The sequence below is a fragment of the Oncorhynchus keta genome, chromosome 5 (genome assembly GCF_023373465.1).
Source record: "Oncorhynchus keta strain PuntledgeMale-10-30-2019 chromosome 5, Oket_V2, whole genome shotgun sequence".
Classification (NCBI taxonomy): domain Eukaryota; kingdom Metazoa; phylum Chordata; class Actinopteri; order Salmoniformes; family Salmonidae; genus Oncorhynchus; species Oncorhynchus keta.
The window spans coordinates 5276070-5299967 of NC_068425.1; the positions used below are offsets into that span (position 1 = coordinate 5276070).

A 23898-nucleotide genomic window follows, 5' to 3' on the forward strand; every position below is an offset into this window, starting at 1 on the left:
TTTTAGAGTAGCTACAGTTTATTACAAAATCCAACTTTTTTTTCCCTCCGAGGCTTATTTAAAGATACTACACTGCTCAAAGAAATTACGTGAACATCTAAACAACACAATGTAACTCCAAGTCAATCACACTTCTGTGAAATCAAACTGTCCACTTAGGAAGCACCACTGATTGACAATCAATTTCACATGCTGTTGTGCAAATGGAATAGACAACAGGTGGAAATTATAGGCAATTAGCAAGACACCCCCAATAAAGGAGTGGTTCTTGCAGGTGGTGACCACAGACCACTTCTCAGTTCCTATGCTTCCTGGCTGATGTTTTGGTTACTTTTGAATGCTGGCGGTGCTTTCACTCTAGTGGTAGCATGAGACGGAGTCTACAACCCACACAAGTGGCTCAGGTAGTGCAGCTCATCCAGGATGGGACATCAATGCGAGCTGTGGCAAGAAGGTTTGCTGTGTCAGTCAGCGTAGTGTCCAGAGCATGGAGGCGCTACCAGGAGACAGGCCAGTACATCAGGAGACGTGGAGGAGGCCGTAGGAGGGCAACAACCCAGCAGCAGGACCGCTACCTCCGCCTTTGTGCAAGGAGGAGCAGGAGGCGCACTGCCACAAATGTGCATGTGTCTGCTCAAACGGTCAGAAACAGACTCCATGAGGGTGGTATGAGGGCCCGACGTCCACAGGTGGGGGTTGTGCTTACAGCCCAACACCGTGCAGGACGTTTGGCATTTGCCAGAGAACACCAAGATTGGCAAATTCGCCACTGGTACCCTGTGCTCTTCACAGATGAAAGCAGGTTCACACTGAGCACGTGACAGACGTGACAGACGTGACAGTCTGGAGACGCCTTGGAGAACGTTCTGCTGCCTGCAACATCCTCCAGCATGACCGGTTTGGCGGTGGGTCAGTCATGGTGTGGGGTGGCATTTCTTTGGGGGGCCGCACAGCCCTCCATGTGCTCACCAGAGGTAGCCTGACTGCCATTAGGTACCTAGATGAGATCCTCAGAGCCCTTGTGAGACCATATGCTGGAGCGGTTGGCCCTGGGTTCCTCCTAATGCAAGACAATGCTAGACCTCATGTGGCTGGAGTGTGTCAGCAGTTCCTGCAAGAGGAAGGCATTGATGCTATGGACTGGCCATCCAATTGAGCACATCTGGGACATCATGTCTCGCTCCATCCACCAACGCCACATTGCACCACAGACTGTCCAGGAGTTGGCGGATGCTTTAGTCCAGGTCTGGGAGGAGATCCCTCAGGAGACCATCCGCCACCTCATCAGGAGCATGCCCAGGCATTGTAGGGAGGTCACACAGGCACGTGGAGGCCACACACACTACTGAGCCTCATTTTGACTTGTTTTAAGGACATTGCATCAAAGTTGGATCAGCCTGTATTGTGGTTTTCCACTTTAATTTTGAGTGTGACTCAAAATCCAGACCTCCATGGGTTGATAAATTTGATTTCCATTGATCATTTTTGTGTGATTTTGTTGTCAGCACATTCAACTATGTAAAGAAAAAAATGATTGAATAAGAATATTTCATTTTGTTCAGATCTAGGATGTGTTATTTTAGTGTTCCCTTTATTCTTTTGAGAAGTGTATATGGAGCGTTTTTGCCTCTGGTGGGGATCTTGAGCCGAAAAGGGTCGCCCGAAATAGAGACAAACGTTGACTACGGAAACCTTCCCTTTAGCTTAGTCATGAATCACCCTATAGACAGAACACAGAGACAGGACCCGTCTTAACTTCAGTAAGACCGGATCAAGAAAGACAGCAATTCTTCCCAACAACAGTGGCTATGTAGCAGCATCTGTCTGATCTATCCTCAAAGGAGAGGGGAGCAGGAGCAGGTCAGCCCACCCAAATGTCATCCCCGGCTGTTACATAAGCCAGCACTGTATTCTATTCTCCATTATGACACCTATGCCATGAACATTCTCCATCCGGAACACTCCCAACGTGGCGGAAAGGTCACGGGAAGAAAATGAAGGGAAAAAAAGAAGGTATTGTCGCTGACCGATGGCATCATGCAAAGGTTAGCATGGAGAGATGATGACTTTGGGTGCATTTTTTGGAGGCTGTTTTACCCCCCTGATGTATTGTCTGTGATTCATGAATTATGTTCTGTCTGCAGTGAATGGATTGCACTCATTTATCAATACCGTTATACGGGTTCAACTTTAACCTGAACCGTGTGGACATAAGGCCATTGTTGACCCGTACATCTCAATCATCAGTGTTCTGTAATTAAAGGACAAACGCTACCCTCCGTGTTAGTTTGAAACGTTTCCAGCTCCATGAAGACAGCGTTCTTTAGAATGGCTGCAATCTCCTATTGCACACAAGGACAGTGTTTGTTACCATTGTGTACATTCAACCTAAAGCTAATAGAACAAAGGCATCAGAGATTATTTATAATCGGTCACAGAAACTGGAATCCATCTCCCCCGACGCACCCACATTTATTTTAGGGGATTTTAACAACTGTAAAGTTGTTAAAGTCTTGCGCACATACCATCAGTATGTGAAATGTCACACTAGGAAAAATAGGACTCTTGATTTGTGCTATGGAGACAATACCAAAGGTGTTCTCTGCCACCTCCAGACCTCCCCTGGGGACATCAGACCACAATGTGGTCTACCTCAGGCCAACCTACTGTCACCTCCTGGAGAGGGAGAAACCCACAGTTAAAACTGTCCAGATCTGGAATGACAACAGTATCACTTGTCTGCAGGGGGTTTTTCACTCTACAATGTGGGAGGTATTTGAGGACAGCAGCTCTGATCTGGATGAACTCACAGAGGTTATTTCAGACTATGTAAACTTCTGTGTTGAGTCAGTTGTGCCAACTAAGACCTGTCAAATCTTCCCTAACAACAAGCCTTGGGTATCAAAACATCTAAAAATCACTACTTGATAGGAAGAAGGCAGTTTAAGCTGGGGGTGATAGACAGGCTTTAAGAGATGTACAACGTGAGATCAAAAGGCCGATACTGGTGGACAAGGAGGCATACAAGCAAAGGGTGGAGAGGAGCCTCTCCTCAGGAAACGCAAGAGTGGCCTGGCAAGGGATTATATCCATGGATAGCGCCCCCCCCCCACATAGGCAGGGGAAAAACCAGTGCTGACCTTGTGAACATGAGGGCATGGCTAATGAACTGAATGTTTTCTTCTCATGATTTGAATCAGACAACTTCGTGTCGGAGGTAAAAACAAATGGAAGCATCATTACAAATGTTTGAGAGGGTTGTTGTTCAACAGTCTGATGTTTTAAAGTTGTTCAGGGGATGTAACACACAAAAGCCCAGACAAAATGAGTGGACATGTGTTAAAGCACCGTGCTGAACAACTGGCTGGTGTTTTTTACAGACATTTTCCAATCCTCACTCAACCAGCAACACGTTCCAGTATTGTGGAAAAATCTATAATTATACCAATTCCTAAAGCATCTAATCCCTCTGTGCTGAATGACTGTCGCTTTGACATTCTAAGTAATGAAATGCCTTGAGAAAATTGTGAAAAGTAATATTCTCAGTGTCACCCAGAAGCTCCTCGAACCCATTTCAGTTTGCCTATCAGCCCAGCAGAGGAGTTGATGATGCCATTCTTACCCTCCTTAACATGGTCTATAGACATCTAGAGGGGTATTAACATGGTATCTAACATGGTCTATAGACATCTAGAGGGGGTTATTAACATGGTCTATAGACATCTAGAGGGGGTAGGGTATTAACATGGTCTATAGACATCTAGAGGGGTATTAACATGGTCTATAGACATCTAGAGGGGTATTAACATGGTCTATAGACATCTAGAGGGGGTATTAACATGGTCTATAGACATCTAGAGGGGGTATTAACATGGTCTAAAGACATCTAGAGGGGTATTAACATGGTCTAAAGACATCTAGAGGGGGTATTAACATGGTCTAAAGACATCTAGAGGGGTATTAACATGGTCTAAAGACATCTAGAGGGGTATTAACATATTAACATGGTCTATAGACATCTAGAGGGGGTATTAACATGGTCTTTAGACATCTAGAGGGGTGGTCTATAGACATCTAGAGGGGGTATTAACATGGTCTATAGACATCTAGAGGGGTATTAACATGGTCTATAGACATCTAGAGGGGTATTAACATGGTCTAAAGACATCTAGAGGGGGTATTAACATGGTCTAAAGACATCTAGAGGGGGTATTAACATGGTCTAAAGACATCTAGAGGGGGTCTATAGACATATTAACATGGTCTATAGACATCTAGAGGGGAGGGGTATTAACATGGTCTAAAGACATCTCTAGAGGGGGTATTAACATGGTCTATAGACATCTAGAGGGGTATTAACATGGTCTATAGACATCTAGAGGGGTATTAACATGGTCTATAGACATCTAGAGGGGTATTAACATGGTCTATAGACATCTAGAGGGGGTATTAACATGGTCTATAGACATCTAGAGGGGGTATTAACATGGTCTAAAGACATCTAGAGGGGTTATTAACATGGTCTATAGACATCTAGAGGGGTTATTAACATGGTCTAAAGACATCTAGAGGGGTATTAACATGGTCTATAGACATCTAGAGGGGTATTAACATGGTCTCTAGAGGGGGTAGACATCTAGAGGGGGTATTAACATGGTCTATAGACATCTAGAGGGGGTATTAACATGGTCTATAGACATCTAGAGGGGGTATTAACATGGTCTATAGACATCTAGAGGGGGTATTAACATGGTCTATAGACATCTAGAGGGGGTATTAACATGGTCTATAGACATCTAGAGGGGGTATTAACATGGTCTATAGACATCTAGAGGGGGTATTAACATGGTCTATAGACATCTAGAGGGGGTATTAACATGGTCTATAGACATCTAGAGGGGGTATTAACATGGTCTATAGACATCTAGAGGGGGTATTAACATGGTCTATAGACATCTAGATGGTGCCAAATCCCATGTAAGGGTTCTGTTTGTTGACTTTTCTTCTGCCTTCAACACAATCAAACCTTACATTCTGGCACAGAGACTCATTCGAGACTTCTTCTTAGACAGGAGGCTGGTTTTGTGGCTGCTGGACTTCCTGAGTCAACGCTCACAGCGAGTCAAAATAGGTCCCCATGTGTCGGATACACGCAATACCAACACAGGCTCTCCTCAGGGATGTGTTTTGTCCCCACTTCTGTACATCTTGTACACTAATAGTTGTACTAGTTCCCATACTGACAGACACCTCGTTGAGTTCGCCGATGACACTGCCTTGATCAGCCTGTTGCATGATGACGAGGAACATCATGGCCCGGGTCCTAGATGGCTTTGTAGAGTGGTGTGTGGAATCACACTTGGTCCTCAATACCAACAAGACCAAAGAGATGTGCATAGACTTCAGGAAGTGTACAACACCTACCTCTGCAACATCTATCAGAGGTCAGAACATAGAGATTGTAGAGGAATACTAATATCTGGGTGTCCTCTTGGACAATAAGCTTCAGCGGAGTAAATGTACATACCTGATCTACAAATAGAGCCAACAGAGACTGTACTTTCTCAAAAAGTTTAATATAGACTGTACTATACTGACTCTGTTTTACAAATCCTCTATTGAGAGTATTTTAACTTTTTGTATTGTTTGTTGGTTTGGCAATGCCACTGTCAGCCAGAGAAACATGCTGAGAAGGATTATTACCACAGCAAGCAAGGTACATGGAGTCAAACATACAGGCCTGGATGAGATCTTTAAGGTCAGGGCCCTCCGTAAGGCTCACAAAATCATTTTAGACCCAAGCCACCCCCTCAAATCAAATCAAATGTATTCATATAGCCCTTCGTACATCAGCTGATATCTCAAAGTGCTGTACAGAAACCCAGCCTAAAACTCCAAACAGCAAGCAATGCAGGTGTAGAAGCACGGGGATTTAGGGGATTTGGCACCCCCTGTACCTGGACTTTGAATTACTCCCCTCTGGGCGCAGGTATAGGGCACCTCTCAGCAGGAAAAACAGAACGAGACAATCATTTGTGCCAGGTGTGATATCCCTCCTAAATAGCTCGGGCGAATGTTCTTCCTCTTTTTTAAATTTACATTTTTTAAAATGTTTTATTCCTTATTTCTTACTCTTATTATTTGTATTGGTATGTAACCGTTATGATAGTTGCGTTGTCAATCTTGTTTTGTATTTAAACGCCACTTTAAATGTGTACATGACACTGCAACAAAAGTTCGCCAGGGAGACAATAAAGTCGGTAAGTAAGTAAGTAAGTAAGTAAGTAAGTAAGTAAGTAAGTAAGTAAGTAAGTGTGCGGTGCATCACAACTAAGACTTCAGAGGAACAAATATAACCCCAACTATAACTGTTGGTTATGAGTTCATGATCGTTTCGTTTTTTCCTTTTACAGTAACCTTTGGATGAGCTTCAGAAAACGACTGATCCTAGACTCTTACTCCTGCTGCTACTGGGAGGCTGGCACTCAGAAATCCAACCAAAAGGCAGAGACGCTCTTTCTTGGAGCCTCTTTAGTTGTAATTACGTGGTGATAAGACGACAACAATGACACATTGCCAGAGAAATGAAGGAAGAACCGCGGAGGAGATAAAGTGTTAGCTCCACTCTTTCTCATCTCTACTCTTTCCTTCTCCCTCTCGCTGTCTTTCTCTCTCTCTCATACACTCACACGCACTCACACACTCTCAAAGGTCTGTCTCATCAATCTTCTCATTAGATCAAACGACTCTCTTTGTGTGAACTACTGTGAGGTGTGGAATTCAGCCTCTGTTTGACTGTCAGCTTGTCACAACAGAGCTAAATGCAAGACCGAGACGGAGAAAGTTGATTTGACGAAATGAGAAGACAAGGAGAACATATGCTCGAAAGAAACTGATGCAGCGTGTTAGCTGACCAGAGCAAAGACGATACCCACTGGGCACGTCGATTCAATGTCTATGGCACTGTGGTTCAATGTAATCTCATTGAAATGACCTGGAAACAACGTTGATTCAACCAGTGTTTGAGATTGCACAGAATATAGGATTATTATTGCTAATTGATAGGTTAAATTGTCGGTGTTTCTTAATCCTGGTCCTTTATTTTTCCCCCGGCACTACACACCTGATTCCACTAATCAAAGGTTGGATGATGAGTTGATTAGTGGAATCAGGTGTGTAGGTACTAAGGCAACAACTAAAATGTGCACCCATTTGAGTCAACACGACCAGGACTAACAAACTAGGTTAAAAACTTCCCCAGGTATTGGAAAGATTTGTCGATCTATTTACGCCTGCAAAGTATCTGTGCCTTTCAAACCCGCACATTGGCAGTGGGATGACAAGGAGAGGGGGCAGAGGGCAGAGAGACGGATGGGAGAGGTGCATTGTCCAAAATACCAAGGTTGGCAAGAAGACAAGGCAGTGAGGGACTTCAATACAGGACTCAGGGATGAACACGTGAATAGCAGTGTCAGAGAAGAGAGTCGGGCCAATATAAAGGAACAAGCATGTTCATTGTCTCTCCATTACTCTCGCCTTCCACTCTCCTCCGAATGCGTCAGTGTGTGTGTTTGTGTATGTATGTGTTAAAACACACTACAAGAAGGGGGAAGTTCTGCATTGTCTAAGTTCTCCATTCAGTCAGCTCTCCACCACCATCATCAGCCTACCCCCTTTCCCCTCACTCCCTGTCTAGTGCATATTAACAATAGTCTATTCTGTGGCATCCCGTGCAAGAAGGGACACACCCAACCCAAGGCCGGGTTGCAGGGAGAGAAATTTGGGAGGTGGCCAGTCATCAGGGACAGTGGCTCGATTCTCATCTGGGAGCGTGGACAGGGGGGAGGTGGTCTGTCTTAACTGTCCCATGCTAATTGTCATGGTGAGTGAGTGAGTGAGTGAGTGAGTGAGTGAGTGAGTGAGTGAGTGAGTGAGTGAGTGAGTGAGTGAGTGAGTGAGTGAGTGAGTGAGTGACAGACAGGGAGACAGACAGAGACGATGTGTGTGTGTTTATGCGTGTGTGTCATTGTTATGTTTCAGTCTGTTCATATCAGCCCAGTACATCTTATAGCATGGGGCATTTTTGTCTACTCTGGGTTATTGTCTCACTGCAAAGTGACTTGGTCTCTCTCTCTCTCTCTCTCTCTTTCTCTCTCTCCAGCCTTCCCTTTCTCTGTTTTTGTACATTTCATGGGCCCCCGTGTCCAGCAGCTAGTGCCGATTGGGCCGCTGACCCAAAAAAGTCCCCACCCGCGTTACATAGAATCACAATGCACCCCATTACAGTGGGGGACAGACCAGACAGAAGGTCACTCCTTCGCCCTCATGCTCCGACACGACAATCTCCCTCCCTAACTGCACAGCCCACTGTCTTTTGAGCCAGACTTCCTCCATTGTCACATACACAAATATACAGTTTCTGAGTGGCTGGGTCTGCACACTAGTGCAATTATATAATTATGTGATTGTCGCGCGGGGGGAGGGGGGGGGGGGGGGAAAGAGACGAGGGCTTTTGTGTGCCGATGGATGGAATGTGGTGCGCTTGGCATTTTTCTGCAAAAGGGCAGCTTTCTGGAACCTTGTGCCAAGGAGAGGAGGGTGAGATCACAGCTGGTGGTGCCCACTCTGTATCTCTCTCTCGCTCTCTTACCCCCCCCCCATTCCGTTTTCTCTCATTCTCTCTTTATCTATACAATATATCCCTCTTATCTGTCCTTGAGAATTTCAGGTTCGTGCCGCTGCTCTTGGACAGATGTGGCCTTTCACTGGGTCTTGAACAGGATTTTGGGCATCAGAAGATAAGGGTTACGGCACACTTTGAGACCATGGTCCGAGGGCCTGGGGCGAGTGCTCTGTTCGGCGATATTGTTGCTGGTCAAGAGCTGTTAGTGGGATAAGAGCAATTTGAGCCGAGGCAGGTGTTTATTGAGATTACAGTAGGCTGCAGCACGGCGTCCTTTTGAATCAAAGTCAAGACTAACAAAGCAGGCGTTTCGTCAACCGTTCCTTTTTACTGGAAGAGAATGTCCCACTCTCAACCGTTAAAAGATTTTCATCGATGACCTCTCTGACTCTCATTTTTAAAAATGAGGTTTATTTGCTTTATCAGGGGCCTCCTTTGCCATTTAATGAAAACGCCTGGACTAGTTTAGGAATTGCTCCTCGTTAGATGCACCGTACGCAGTTTCAATCCCATCCAGTGAAGATATCTAGTAATCTATGATACTTAATCCAAGTTATGTTCCCACTCTACTTAAATTGTTTCACAGTATTCAGGCCTGCATTGCTCCAATGTCTTACTTAGAACCTTATAAACAAAGAACTAAGTTTGAAACGAAACCAAAAAAAACGGGTTCTTGGGGGAAAATTCCCATAGAATTCCAGCATGTCTGATCCCCTCGCCTCTCGTCAAAGGCCCCCTCTAGAGATCACACAGCGCGGAGTATGTGAAAGAATGCTAAGGGGACGGGGGAAAGGAGCTAGGGGGCTTGAGATTCCCATCTAAAACCCATTACTCCGTCCTAAAACGGGCGCCACAGATATTTTATGGCGGCAGTAAAAGTTATGAAATACAAAGAAGTAGAATCAAAAGTAATTTAACATCAACATCTCCGACATCTCCACTTTTATCCAATACAGACTGAATTGGATTAAAAGTGGAGATGAGCCAAGAACCCCTCCCATCACTACGGCTGGCCCTATAAGCAGCCAAGTTGCTCAGTTCATCTTAAAATACCCCTAACAAATTGTTGTGAATGCAAAATGTCTGGCCCGATCAGGGGTATCTTCCAAAATGTTTTGGCATGTCACCAGAACGACATTTTCCCATCAGTGTGATAATGCGATGTAGCTCCATGTTGCTCCATAGTATGGCCATGTCTGTTCCTACATGGCCATGTCTGTTCCTACATGGCCATGTCTGTTCCTACATGGCCATGTCTGTTCCTACATGGCCATGTCTGTTCCTACATGGCCATGTCTGTTCCTACATGGCCATGTCTGTTCCTACATGGCCATGTCTGTTCCTACATGGCCATGTCTGTTCCTAAATGGCCATGTCTGTTCCTAAATGGCCATGTCTGTTCCTAAATGGCCATGTCTGTTCCTAAATGGCCATGTCTGTTCCTAAATGGCCATGTCTGTTCCTAAATGGCCATGTCTGTTCCTACATGGCCATGTCTGTTCCTACATGGCCATGTCTGTTCCTACATGGCCATGTCTGTTCCTAAATGGCCATGTCTGTTCTTAAATGGCCATGTCTGTTCCTACATGGCCATGTCTGTTCTTAAATGGCCATGTCTGTTCTTAAATGGCCATGTCTGTTCCTAAATGGCCATGTCTGTTCCTAAATGGCCATGTCTGTTCCTAAATGGCCATGTCTGTTCCTAAATGGCCATGTCTGTTCCTAAATGGCCATGTCTGTTCCTACATGGCCATGTCTGTTCCTACATGGCCATGTCTGTTCCTACATGGCCATGTCTGTTCTTAAATGGCCATGTCTGTTCTTAAATGGCCATGTCTGTTCCTAAATGGCCATGTCTGTTCCTAAATGGCCATGTCTGTTCCTAAATGGCCATGTCTGTTCTTAAATGGCCATGTCTGTTCCTACATGGCCATGTCTGTTCCTACATGGCCATGTCTGTTCCTAAATGGCCATGTCTGTTCTTAAATGGCCATGTCTGTTCCTACATGGCCATGTCTGTTCCTAAATGGCCATGTCTGTTCCAAAATGGCCATGTCTGTTCTTAAATGGCCATGTCTGTTCCTAAATGGCCATGTCTGTTCCTAAATGGCCATGTCTGTTCTTAAATTGCCATGTCTGTTCCTATATGGCAATGTCTGTTCCTAAATGGCCATGTCTGTTCCTAAATGGCCATGTCTGTTCCTACATGGCCATGTCTGTTCCTACATGGCCATGTCTGTTCTTAAATGGCCATGTCTGTTCCTAAATGGCCATGTCTGTTCCTAAATGGCCATGTCTGTTCTTAAATGGCCATGTCTGTTCCTACATGGCCATGTCTGTTCCTACATGGCCATGTCTGTTCCTACATGGCCATGTCTGTTCCTAAATGGCCATGTCTGTTCCTAAATGGCCATGTCTGTTCCTACATGGCCATGTCTGTTCCTAAATGGCCATGTCTGTTCTTAAATGGCCATGTCTGTTCCTACATGGCCATGTCTGTTCCTAAATGGCCATGTCTGTTCCTAAATGGCCATGTCTGTTCCTAAATGGCCATGTCTGTTCCTAAATGGCCATGTCTGTTCCTAAATGGCCATGTCTGTTCCTAAATGGCCATGTCTGTTCCTAAATGGCCATGTCTGTTCTAAATGGCCATGTCTGTTCCTTGGCCATGTCTGTTCCTACATGGCCATGTCTGTTCCTAAATGTCTGTTCCTATGGCCATGTCTGTTCCTACATGGCCATGTCTGTTCCTAAATGGCCATGTCTGTTCCTACATGGCCATGTCTGTTCCTAAATGGCCATGTCTGTTCCTACATGGCCATGTCTGTTCCTACATGGCCATGTCTGTTCCTAAATGGCCATGTCTGTTCTTAAATGGCCATGTCTGTTCCTACATGGCCATGTCTGTTCCTAAATGGCCATGTCTGTTCTTAAATGGCCATGTCTGTTCCTACATGGCCATGTCTGTTCTTAAATGGCCATGTCTGTTCTTAAATGGCCATCTCTGTTCCCATGTCTGTTCCTAAATGGCCATGTCTGTTCCCATGTCTGTTCCTAAATGGCCATGTCTGTTCCTAAATGGCCATGTCTGTTCTTAAATGGCCATGTCTGTTCTTAAATGGCCATGTCTGTTCCTACATGGCCAAAAATGGCCATGTCTGTTCCTAAATGGCCATGTCTGTTCCTAAATGGCCATGTCTGTTCTTAAATGGCCATGTCTGTTCCTAAATGGCCATGTCTGTTCCTAAATGGCCATGTCTGTTCCTAAATGGCCATGTCTGTTCCTAAATGGCCATGTCTGTTCCTAAATGGCCATGTCTGTTCCTAAATGGCCATGTCTGTTCCTAAATGGCCATGTCTGTTCCTAAATGGCCATGTCTGTTCCTAAATGGCCATGTCTGTTCCTAAATGGCCATGTCTGTTCCTAAATGGCCATGTCTGTTCCTACATGGCCATGTCTGTTCCTAAATGGCCATGTCTGTTCCTAAATGGCCATGTCTGTTCCTAAATGGCCATGTCTGTTCCTAAATGGCCATGTCTGTTCCTAAATGGCCATGTCTGTTCCTAAATGGCCATGTCTGTTCCTAAATGGCCATGTCTGTTCCTACATGGCCATGTCTGTTCCTAAATGGCCATCTGCCTGCCTGCCTGCCTGTCCGTCCGTCCGTCCGTCCGTCTGTCTGTCTGTCTGTCTCTGTGTGTGTTAGCCAGCTGACAGGTGGAGAGACAAAGGCCAGACTTTTCCTGATATGGTGACAAAATGCTACTGCCAAGTGCTCAATTCACACATAAGACACCATTCAATAAACACACTACTACTCCATAAATAAGGTTGCAAAACTACCCAGACCACTGATAATCTCCCTCGATCTGGGGCTCCACGCAAGATCTCACCCCGTGGGGTCAAAATGATAACAAGAACAGTGAGCAAAAATCCCAGAACCACATGGGGGGACCTAATGAATGACCTGCAGAGACCTGGGACCAAAGTAACAAAGCCTACCATCAGTAACACAGTACGCCGCCAGGAACTCAAATCCTGCAGTGCCAGACGTGTCCCCCTGCTTACATTACCAGGCCCGTCTGAGAGCATTTGGTTGATCCAGAAGAAGATTGGGAGAATGTAATATGGTCAGATGAAACTAAAAAACTTTTTTGTAAAAACTCAACTCGTCGTGTTTGGAGGACAAAGAATGCTGAGTTGCACCCAAAGAACACCATACCTACTGTGAAGCATGGGGGTGGAAACATCATGCTTTGGGGCTGTTTTTCTGCAAAGGGACCAGGACGACTGATCCGTGTAAAGGAAAGAATGAATGGGGCCATGTATCGTGAGATTTTGAGTGAAAACCTCCTTCCATCAGCAAGGGCATTGAAGATTAAACATGGCTGGGTCTTTCAGCATGACAATGATCACAAACACACTGCCCGGGCAACGAAGGAGTGGCTTCATAAGAAGCATTTCAAGGTCCTGGAGTGGCCTAGCCAGTCTCCAGATCTCAACCCCATAGAAAATCTTTGGAGGGAGTTGAAAGTCTGTGTTGCACAGCAACAGCCCCAAAGCAGCACTGCTCTAGAGGAGATCTGCATGGAGGAATGGGCCAAAATACCAGCAACAGTGTGTGAAAAACTTGTGAAAACTTACAGAAAACGTTTGACCTCTGTCATTGCCAATAAAGGGTATGAGATAAAGGGTTTTGAGATAAACTTTTGTTATTGACCAAATACTTATTTTCCACCATAATTTGCAAATAAATTCATTAAAAATGTGATTTTCTGGATACTTTTTCTCATTTTGTCTGTCATAGTTGAAGTGTACCTATGATGAAAATTACAGGCCTCTCTCATCTTTTTAAGTGGGAGAACTTGCACAATTGGTGGTTGACTAAATACTTTTTTGCCCCACTGTATATTGAATATATTTCATGAATTTACTTTTGTTTTTTGATTAAAAGATATGTTGTATATTGTAAAGGCTAAAAAGTATTCAGTATGCTGAAATGAGTATAGGTCAGTAGACGGAAATGGCTTGAATGGGCAACCATGTGGTAGAATTAACTAAATACAGTCCAGCACCTCTAGGTCATCCTCACCCTGCAACATTCTGACAACATAATTAAATAGACCCCATCTTTCAAAGATAATTCGTAAAAATCCAAATAACTTCACAGACTTTCGTTGTAAAGGGTTTGAACACTGTTTCCCATGCTTGTTCAATGAACCAAAAACAATTAATGAACATGCACCTGTGGAACGGTCGTTAATAAGACTAACAGCTTACAGGCGGTAGACAATTAAGGTCACAGTTATGAAAACTTAGGACACTAAAGAGGCCTTTCTACTGATGCCCAGGGTTCCTGCTCATCTGCGTGACCTTGCCGTAGGCATGCTGCAAGGAGGCATGAGGACTGCAGATGACAGTGCTAGAGGGAAACAGGATGGACAGCTGATCATCCTCGCAGTGGCAGACCACGTGTAACAACACCTGCTCAGGATCGGTACATCCAACCATCACACCTGCGGGACAAGTACAGGATGGCAACAACAACTTCCTGAGTTACACCAGGAAAGCACAATCCCTCAATCCCTCAATCCCTCAGTGTTCAGACTGTCCGCAATAGGCTGAGAGAGGCTGCACTGAGGGCTTGTAGGCCTGTTGTAAAGGCAGGTCCTCACCAGACATCACTGGCAATGTTGCCTATGGGCACAAACCCACCGTCGCTGGACCAGACAGGACTGGAAAAAAGTGCTCTTCACTGACGAGTCGCAGCTGTGTCTCACCAGGGGTGATGGTCGGATTTGCATTTATTGTCGAAGGAATGAGCATTACACCGAGGCCTATACTCTGGAACGGGATCAATTTGGAGGTGGAGGGTTCGTCATGGTTTGGGGTGGTGTGTCACAGCATCATCAGACTGAGCTTGTCATTGCAGGCAATCTCAACGCTGTGCGTTACAGGGAAGACATCCTCCTCCCTCATGTGGTACCCTTCCTGCAGGCTCATCCTGACATTACCCTCCAGCATGACAATGCCACCAGCCATACTGCTCGTTCTGTGCGTGATTTCCTGCAAGACAGGAATGTCAGTGTTCTGCCATGGCCAGCGAAGAGCCCGGATCTCAATCCATTTGAGCACGTCTGGGACCGGTTGGATCAGAGGGTGAGGGCTAGGGCCATTCCCCCTAGAAATGTCCGGGAACTTGCAGGTGCCTTGGTGGAAGTGTGGGGTAACATCTCACAGCAAGAACGGGCAAATCTGGTGCAGACCATGAGGAGGAGATGCACTGCAGTTTAGTACAGCTGGTGGCCACACCAGATACTGACTGTTACTTTTGATTTTGTCCCCCTATTATTCCACACAGTGGACACATTATTCCATTTATGTTAGTCACACGTCTGTGGAACTTGTTCAGTTTATGTCTCTGTGACGTAGAAATCCGTCACTGGCCGCGGGCAGCATTTGGTTCTTTAACGCACACACATATTCATCACTCCTCCCTGCGCCATTATAAGATAAGTTAACAATGTGGGTCGACACACAAATTAACTTCTGTCTTGGTGCATGCATTTCACACTTGTCAATGTTCATATTTGAGAGATACAATAATTATTATACTTATCAATGTTGTGGATGAGCGCATTGTTTGTTTGTTCTGTTCCTCTCTCTCCATCTCTGTAGCGTCCGGGTATGCTGGAAAAGGACCCGAGCTAAGGGAATTGGGTTGGCTTTATAGTGCCTGTCCCAAATGGCTCATTAATGCATATGGGCATATTGAAAGATATTGTCAGTAGTGATGTAATGTTGTAAATGTTATGTTGTGATATTGTTTAAAACCGTGTTGCAATGTATATCCTTTAGTATGTTTAGTTCATGGAAAATGTAGGTTTGTATTGTTAATTGATTAATTAACCAGGGTTAATTGTTCTGAGGGGAGGGGCTAGCCCTACAAAAGGAGCCTCTCTTTCAGTCATGGGGAGGGCATTTTTTGGATTGAGCTGTGGATGGGGCAGCATTGTTTTTAAGCTGTCCCATAAGGTAGACGTTGATGGCAGTACTGTTGTTTTTTTGTTCCGGAATCACTTGTAAATAAACACCTTTGCACAGAAGAACTTTTGCGGCTCCGCCATCTTTTTATTTTGATAGAGGTTAGGTTATCCAGTTTAGCCTTCTGGCCTACTCTACGTGACAGTCTCAATTGTTGAATCTTGTTATACCAATATTTACACATGTTAAGTTTTCTGAAAATAAACACAGTGAGAGGACGTTGTGAAACCGTGTGTTTGATAACATTTAATTTATTCCATTCCAGCCATTACCATGGGCCCGTCCTCCCCAATTAAGGCGCCACCGGCCGCCTGCGATTCCGATGAGACCGTTGGTGCTCTGGGTCTCACTGAGACCTTGCTTCTGCACAGTGAGCTGGTGACAGTCGATGTGACGGAACTCAGACCAAAACAGGTCAAACAGGCCAAAGAAGGACATGACCAGAGCCCACTCAGAAATGGCCACTTCCAGAGCGGAAGCGCAAGAGAGTATGCCCATAGACACTAAAGGAGGGAAAGGACAGTCAAGGAAAATACATTGGTTTCCCCACAGACAGAACAGCTACATGATCTTCCTCATTCTGTAGAGACAGACTCTGATGGTGCTGCCACGGAATCAAACACACGTCACCATACAGCATAGCTAGGCAACAGCATATTTCACTCAGCAAAGTAAACATTTGAGAAAACATTTGGCGCTCAGCCAGACTGCAAAAACAAGGGGGTCAAAAATCAAATCAAATCAAATGTTAATTGTCACATGCGCTGAATGCAACAGGTGTAACCCTTACCGTGAAATGCTTACTTTACAAGCCCTTAATTAACCAACAAATCAGTTTTAAGAAAAATCTTTGGCAATTTTTAGGGCCTTCCTCTGACACCACCTGGTATAGAGGTCCTGGATGGCAGGAAGCTTGGCCCCAGTGATGTACTGGGCCATTTGCACTACCCTCTGTAGCGCCTTCTGGTCAGAGGCTGAGCAGCTGCCATGCCAGGTGGTGATGCAACCAATGGTGGTGATGCTCTCAATGGTGCAGCTGTAGAACCTTTTGAGGATCTGAGGACCCATGACAAATCTTTTCAGTCTCCTGAGGGAGAAAAGGTGTTGTTGTGCCCTCTTCACGACTGTCTTGGTGTGTTTTGACCATGATCGTTTCTTGGTGATGTGGACACCAAGGAACTTGAAGCTCTCAACCTGCTCCACCATAGCCCAATGAGAATGGGGGTATGCTCGGCCCTCCTTTTTCTGTAGTCCATGATCATCTCCTTTGTCTTGATCACATTGAGGGAGAGGTTGTAGTCCTGGCACCACACTGCCAGGTCTCTGAGCTCCTCCCTATAGGCTGTCTCATCGTTGTCAGTGATCAGGCCTACCACCGTTTTGTCGTCGGCAAACTTAATGATGGTGTGGGAGTACTGCTTGGCCACACAATCATGGGTGAATAAGGAGTACAGGAGGGGACTAAGCACTCACCCCTGTGGGGCCTCAGTGTTGAGGATCAGCGTGGCAGATGTGTTGTTGCCTACCCTTAGCACCTGGGGGCGGCCGATCAGGAAGTCCAGGATCCAGTTGCAGAGGGAGGTGTTTAGTCCCAGGGTCCTTACCTTAGTGATGAGCTTTGAGGGCACTATGGTGTTGAATGCTGAGAAGTAGTCAATGAATAGCATTCTTACATAGGTGTTCTTTTTGTCCAGGTGGGAAAGGTCAGTGTGGAGTGCAATCGAGATTTCGTAATCTGTGGATCTGTTGGGGCAGTATGCAAATTGGAGTGGGTCTAGGGTTTCTGGGATGATGGTGAGCCATGATCAGCCTTTCACAGCACTTCATGGCTACAGATGTCAGTGCTACAGGTCGGTTGTTATTTAGGCAGGTTACCTTGGTGTTCTTGGGCAAAGGGACTATTGTGGGGGGGGGCGGACGGGGGGGCGGACGGACAGTCAGACAGACAGAGAGAGAGAGACAGAGAGAGAGAGACAGAGAGAGAGAGAAGGAGGATAGAAGAGAGAAGGCAGTCGCATGCCAAAGACAGAAAAAATAATGCTGAGTATGGTGGTTTGAACTAACCTTGAAAGTGCTGAATAAATCCACTCAGCCAAGACAGCACAGATGTTGCAGACCTGGGAAAAGATACAGCTTTGTGGATCATAGGTGCCACATTCACTGGAAGACAAATTCAAAACGCACTTCTCTACAGATACTGAGAAAGCACTAGGAGCACACTGTACATGACACTGCAGTGGGAAAACTGAGGAAATAGAAGTTGCATCTGTTAGGGAAAATATTGCACCAGTTTAACTGGTCTGTGGTGGTGCCGATCCAAGATGCTGATTGAATAAGATAACTTAATTCACCAATTGTCCACAACGTCCAACCAAAATGTAACTTCTGCTTTATCCCAACCCTTCTAAACACACACATACATATACAGGTTGGAGCAGGGGGCTGCCACACTGGGCGCCTATGGAACAGTTGTTGTGGGGGGCTATGTGCCTTGCTCAAGTGCACAACGGCAGGCAATTGCATCTAGGATTGGATAGTAGCAACCCTCCGGTTTCCAGCTCACTTCCCATCAGACCTGGATTCAAACTGGCAACCGCCCGGTTGCTGGCACGCCTCTCTAACCGCTAGGCTACCTGTCGCACTGCCGATTTAATAACTTCCAGCCATAATTTCATGTCACGATGACAAACAGCGACAAATGAACGCAAAAGCTCGTTCTGTCTGAGGAATCACTACTTGGTAACAAGAGAAAAAACATAAGTATTGCCATTGGACTTTTCCTGTCTATGCTCAGTCATAGAACTCCTAAACTTAATCACCACTTAAGTTGGATATATTTGTGGCTACATGATTTGCGTACTGTGGGTCCGCATTACTCTGGAATCGTTAAACCCTTCACAGTGTTGTAAAGACCAGTGTGACTCCTACCTGATGTAGTGGAATCTCTCTGTGATATTAACAGTCTCAGCGATACCTGGCAAAAACAAGAACTGTGTTTAGTATTTCAACACTTCATTGACACTCAAACTTTTTTCAGAACACACTGTGGAGTTTGACACAAACAAAATTGAGTTATTCAGTTTATGTGTTTTGTTTCTCGCTCTCAGAAAATAAGTTTTCTGTGTCTGTTACTTGCACCAATAGTACTATATTTTATTATAGACACCATTTCATTGTACATTAGCTTGAGATCTCAGTGACCACAGCAAAGAGCCGGTCAGATACTAGTACCGTCCATACGCCCACAGTACCAAACACCGCCAAACCGATCAGAAGTAGCGCACAGGACCACCTTATGATCCACTTAGGTCACCTGGGATAGATGAAACGAGACACCACGGTGCCATTAAATGATCCTCTCTGCTCTTCTAATGATTATCTAATCACATATAAACACAAGCTATGGACTAAATATGTTGTATGTTCTCTACTCGGTTTTGGAACACAGAGATGCAGTATAATGTACTTTAAAAGTTCAAAATTGTAAGCTGAAAGATATTTGCCACTCAGTTGGTATGATTCTGTACGTAAATGCAAAACTCCATTTAGTATGATATATTTAGGTTCCATTTTCAATTAGGTTACGTTAGGTTACATTATTAATGGAAAAACGCTCGTACAATATCATCCGACTTATAGGAGGCATAATATCATACGTACAATAGCATACGAATTGGATGAGACCAGGTTTCTTGCTGCGCTGTAGCAACGAATTAGAATTATGTGAATTATGGGAATTTACGTTGATGGTTAGGGAAACTAACTACAAAGGTTAGGATAATTTACATGAAAGGTTAAGAGAACTAACATGACAAAGGTTGGGTGAATTTATGTAACAGGTTAGTTTTCAAGATCTGTAACTTTCAAAATACAGAAATCATCCCCGTATGATGCATTTTACATGAAGCAAACGGGGATGATTTCTGTATTTTGAAAGTTACAGATCTTGAAAATGTGATTGTTGACAAGGAAAACATTGTGGGAATATGTTTACAATGAACTAATGAAACAAATACCAAAATATCGTTTTTGGGTGGAGTTTTCCTTAAAGTTTTGAACAAGGGTTAGGGGACGGGTTAACGAAAATGCATCAGTTGTCCCCTACTCAACTCAAACATGCAACTTTTGGATTGCTAGATGGTCATGGCTTACACACCCCACCCGACTGACAAACTAACCAAACTCCCTCCTTTTGTTTCTGTCTTAGTAGGTATCATATGCCTTTGGAGGTGCTAAGAAACACAAAGTATGTTTCATATGGCTCTGACGCCAGGCTGACTTACATGGCCTGATGGTGCTACCATGTGGTAGAATGGACTAACTACAGTGTAGTGCCTCTCTCACCCTCACCCTACAGATTCCTGTAACAGTGAAAGCGATACAATGAGACAACCTACCGAGAGAGAAAACATAGCAGCCACCACTGCTGTAGTCAAAAGATGAACAAAGATTTTTTTTAAATCACTCTCTATTTCCCAGAAACTCAACAGAAACCAAACAAAAAGAGGTTTAGCTAAGGAGATGGCGCATCAAAGACCGTAGTATTTTATTAAAGAAAAAGAGTAGCATTTTATTCAACAATAGGTTTCAAATATGTACACTTAAGTGGAGCTTCATCAGTCAGAGCTGAATGTTCAAATGTTCTGTTGGCTGTACTATTGTACATTATGATCCCACCAGTGTTGATGCTCTGGGTCTTGCTGAGGCCTTGGTTCTGCACGGTGAGCTGGTGATGGTCGATGTGACGGAACTCGGACCCAAAGAGGCCAAATAGGACAAAGAAGCACATGACCAGAGCCCACTCAGAAATGGACGCCATTGAGCGGTAGCCCGTATCAAAGAGTAGACCTATGGCCACTGAGGAGGAAAGGGGAGTCAAGGAGCACAACCCAAACTGGTGACAATGTCTAAAATATAGTGGTTTGTAGGGAGGACATACAGTTTTATGATAGTATTTTTATGCGCAATGTTTTCACTGTAAATTCAGGTAAAGAAGCATGATTTAGGATGATTTTTTAAAATAATTTACAATTAGCTGTGTTGACCCTGGATCACCATTCAGCTGTGTTGATCTTGGATCGTCGAGCACTCCCCTTGTGCTCTCCCTCTCTCTGATTTATCTCAGCTGATAGATCTGATGTTAAAGGATACTGGTGATGACCAAGATGGTGCAGATGCTACAGAGGGCAGCTCTGAGAGGCCCCATCCAGCGACGGTCTTTAGAGGGCTGGACTTTATAGGTGAGCCACACCTGCAACCAGAAGTAGGCCAGGCCCACAAAGAAGGCCAGAAAAGCCCCAAACACATGGATGCCAAACAACACAGATTGCTGAAAGAGACAGATGGAGAGAGGAATGGTGGTGAGAGGGAAAGAGCCAGGCAGGATATTGTCAACCATATTTCAGGGTATATCAATATGGCATCTTTTTAAGGGAACATGCTAGGATTGGGACGATATTGGGATTCGTATGACGATAATACTGTAGTTATAGTATCCTATTGTAATCGTAAGGCGATACCCGAAAGCTGCCGAGGATGGAGATGCCCAGAGATGAGATGAAGCCCAGTACGATACTGGCGATGTTCACCTTGCTGTTCTGACCATTGTCCCTGACCTGCTGAAACCGGATCACCACAACCCACAGGACTGACAGAGAGAGGGAGAGGAAGAGAGAGAGAGAAAAGAGAGAGATGGGGGTGTTAGAGGAGGGTAGAGTGGGGAGGATAGAAGGGAGAATAAGGTTGAGGTTACAGACAGAATAATAAAGTGGTATGAACCAACGTGTAAGTGCTGAATAAATGCACTTACTCAAGACAGCACAGATGTTGCAGACCTGGGAAAATATACAGCTCTGTGGATCATAGGTGCCACATTCACTGGAAGACAAATTCACATTTAAATTATTTACACATTTGGAAATGACTTGGTAATGAAATATTGAATTTTAAACAAATAGCCACCAGTGTGTCAGTGGTATTGTGTCATTGTGGGCTCAGTCACATTTCCCAGCATGTTTTGTTGGTGGTTATACCCGTTTAACTGGTCTGTGGTGGAGCCTCTATTGACATAGTCTAGATACACAGTGGAATTCAGGGTAAACCTTTTACAGTGTTGTAAAGACCAGCGCCACTCTTACCTGATGTAGGGGAATCTCGCTGTGATATTAACAGTCTCATTTGATACAGCGATACCGAACCTGGGAAGAACAAGACCTGTCGTTAGCATATCAATACTTCAGTGGTTTTCTGTTTGTTATTTGCACTGAGAGTACGTTTATTATCCTCAACACAATCTCATTGTACCGTAGCGTAAGACCACACTGTTATTATATCTAGACAAGTAGCTGGAGAGAGCAAACCAGTCTGTTAGATACTCACACCACCCATATTCCCACAGTGCCAAACACCGCCAAGCAGATTGGAAGGAGTGCCCAGAGCCACATTATTGTTTACTTACTTCCCCTGGGAAATATGAAACGAGACAACTGAGACAGCCAGATACACTTTAGCCTAATTTCAATAAAAAAAGGGACAAAGGCCCTCAACTGAGGAACTCAGGAATCCATAAAAATATCTTACCCCAGGACATTTCACATGGTGACTATCCCAGAAAAAGATTTCTGCGATGATCTTTGAGGATCCCCTTCCTCGGAGCCTTAGACAGGAAACTGTCAGAGGCACCTATAACCTGGTAACGGAGAGACCCAAGAATAGTCCAACAAAACTAAGGTTAATCATTGTATGTTGAAGTGAGCATAGGCTTGATGGTGCCACCATGTGGTAGAATTGACTTCCGCATCCCCCTCACACAGAGATTCCTGTAGCAGGGAAACCAATACCATGTGACAACCAGCAGAGGGACGAAACATAGCATCCACCACTGCTGCTGTCAAAACATTGAGGACATATTCTCCCCTTTCAACAGAAACAAAGAGATAGGCTCTAGGTGAATAGATGCTGTAGACGACTTACCCAGAAGCAAATCTTGACCTGTATTTTCTGCAATAACTCTCAGGGTTGACTGAGACATCATGTAGCATGCTGTCTTTCTAATGCAATGTGAAACAGTCAGTCTTCACCTTCAGCTCGATAGCCTGGTTAAACGGACTGACAAAACAAGAGCCTGAAGAAACTGCAGCATTCTCCTTGGCGGGCAGCCAATCTGTCTGTGCCGATGCAACTGCGGAGGACCGGGTGTGTTCAGGAGGGTGCAACGTTAAAAAACATTCAGCTATAAATGCGTTACGTAGAACAGCTATCCTTATATGTCACATAGAATTAGGTGTCATGCCATGTCTATAAATTATATTTCTATCTGCAACGTTCTTAATGCTTTTACCTCTCTGAATACTCCTCTGGTTGTTTGTGTGAGAGGGTAATTCTGAAGAAAACGAAGGACAGCACAGCTGATGACAGCCACCACCTGCACACAGCACTCACCGAGAGCAAATCAGGAATGAGTGAGTTTCCCAAAGGTATTCTTTATGTTTTTGGGAAACTCACACCCAAGGCTGCTTGTCCTAAAGGCATGGACACACAGTGCTATATGCCTATTTAATCAGAAACACTAATACCACTGAAAACAGATTTGGTACAATATCTATCAACAATATGGACATTTGATGCAAAAAAAAACATTGATTGTTTAAAATGTTTGTAAAGAAATTCATCTGCTGTTTTACACTGCAACATAAAAATAAAACAAGTTTTTTAAATGACGTGTGTTTGCACTGGGAGAACAAATGTCATGATATTATTATTTTTTTTTTACATGACAGACTGATGGAAAGCTCAATATTCTCTGTACAGTAAGTTTAAAGTGACATTTTATTAAACATTAGTCAAATAAAATCACTTACAGTTATGTAAACCCTCATCAGACTATTATGTAAACCCTCATGACTTACAAAAAAGTAAAGTATCAGTTCCTGTATCACATCATATTGAAGTTGATTTCAATTTCCATGGCAATAATCAGTTCATTCATCTTCCTCTAGATAAATACTCTAGATATGTTTCCATGTCTTGATGTGCCATTGAAATAATATATGTTGGTACAAAAATAAAACCAAAGGGGAGAAAATCTTAGATCTGCTTGACTGAATAACAGTACAAGACAATTAGAATTGTGAAACATTTTTTTTTATATAACTTTATGCATTTTTTCAAT

The 23898-nt window shown here is 44.3% G+C and overlaps 1 protein-coding gene across 1 annotated transcript; it reads right to left on the reverse strand.

Annotated features, from left to right (window-relative positions):
* Window positions 1-20257: 20257 nt before the first annotated feature.
* Window positions 20258-22838, reverse strand: LOC118384368 (modulator of macroautophagy TMEM150B-like). Its single transcript, XM_035770838.2, has 8 exons — window positions 22701-22838; window positions 22308-22416; window positions 22107-22190; window positions 21866-21925; window positions 21538-21605; window positions 21248-21375; window positions 20880-21057; window positions 20258-20585 (listed from the first exon to the last, which is right to left on the reverse strand). The coding sequence occupies exons 3-8, from the start codon at window positions 22169-22171 to the stop codon at window positions 20299-20301; spliced, it is 786 nt and encodes a 261-aa protein (XP_035626731.1). The 5' UTR covers window positions 22172-22190; window positions 22308-22416; window positions 22701-22838; the 3' UTR covers window positions 20258-20298.
* Between the last annotated feature and the right edge of the window lie 1060 nt (window positions 22839-23898).

What these genes read in the sequence shown, in the direction of transcription:
- LOC118384368 (XM_035770838.2), bottom strand. Translation starts at nt 22,171, where the DNA reads ATGTGGCTCTGGGCACTCCTTCCAATCTGCTTGGCGGTGTTTGGCACT. An exon ending in CCATCCTCGGCAGCTTTCGG is followed by an intron (nt 21,058 to 21,247) that starts GTATCGCCTTAC and finishes TGTCTCTTTCAG; the next exon opens with CAATCTGTGTTGTTTGGCAT. An exon ending in CACCATCTTGGTCATCACCA is followed by an intron (nt 20,586 to 20,879) that starts GTATCCTTTAAC and finishes TTTCCTCCTCAG; the next exon opens with TGGCCATAGGTCTACTCTTT.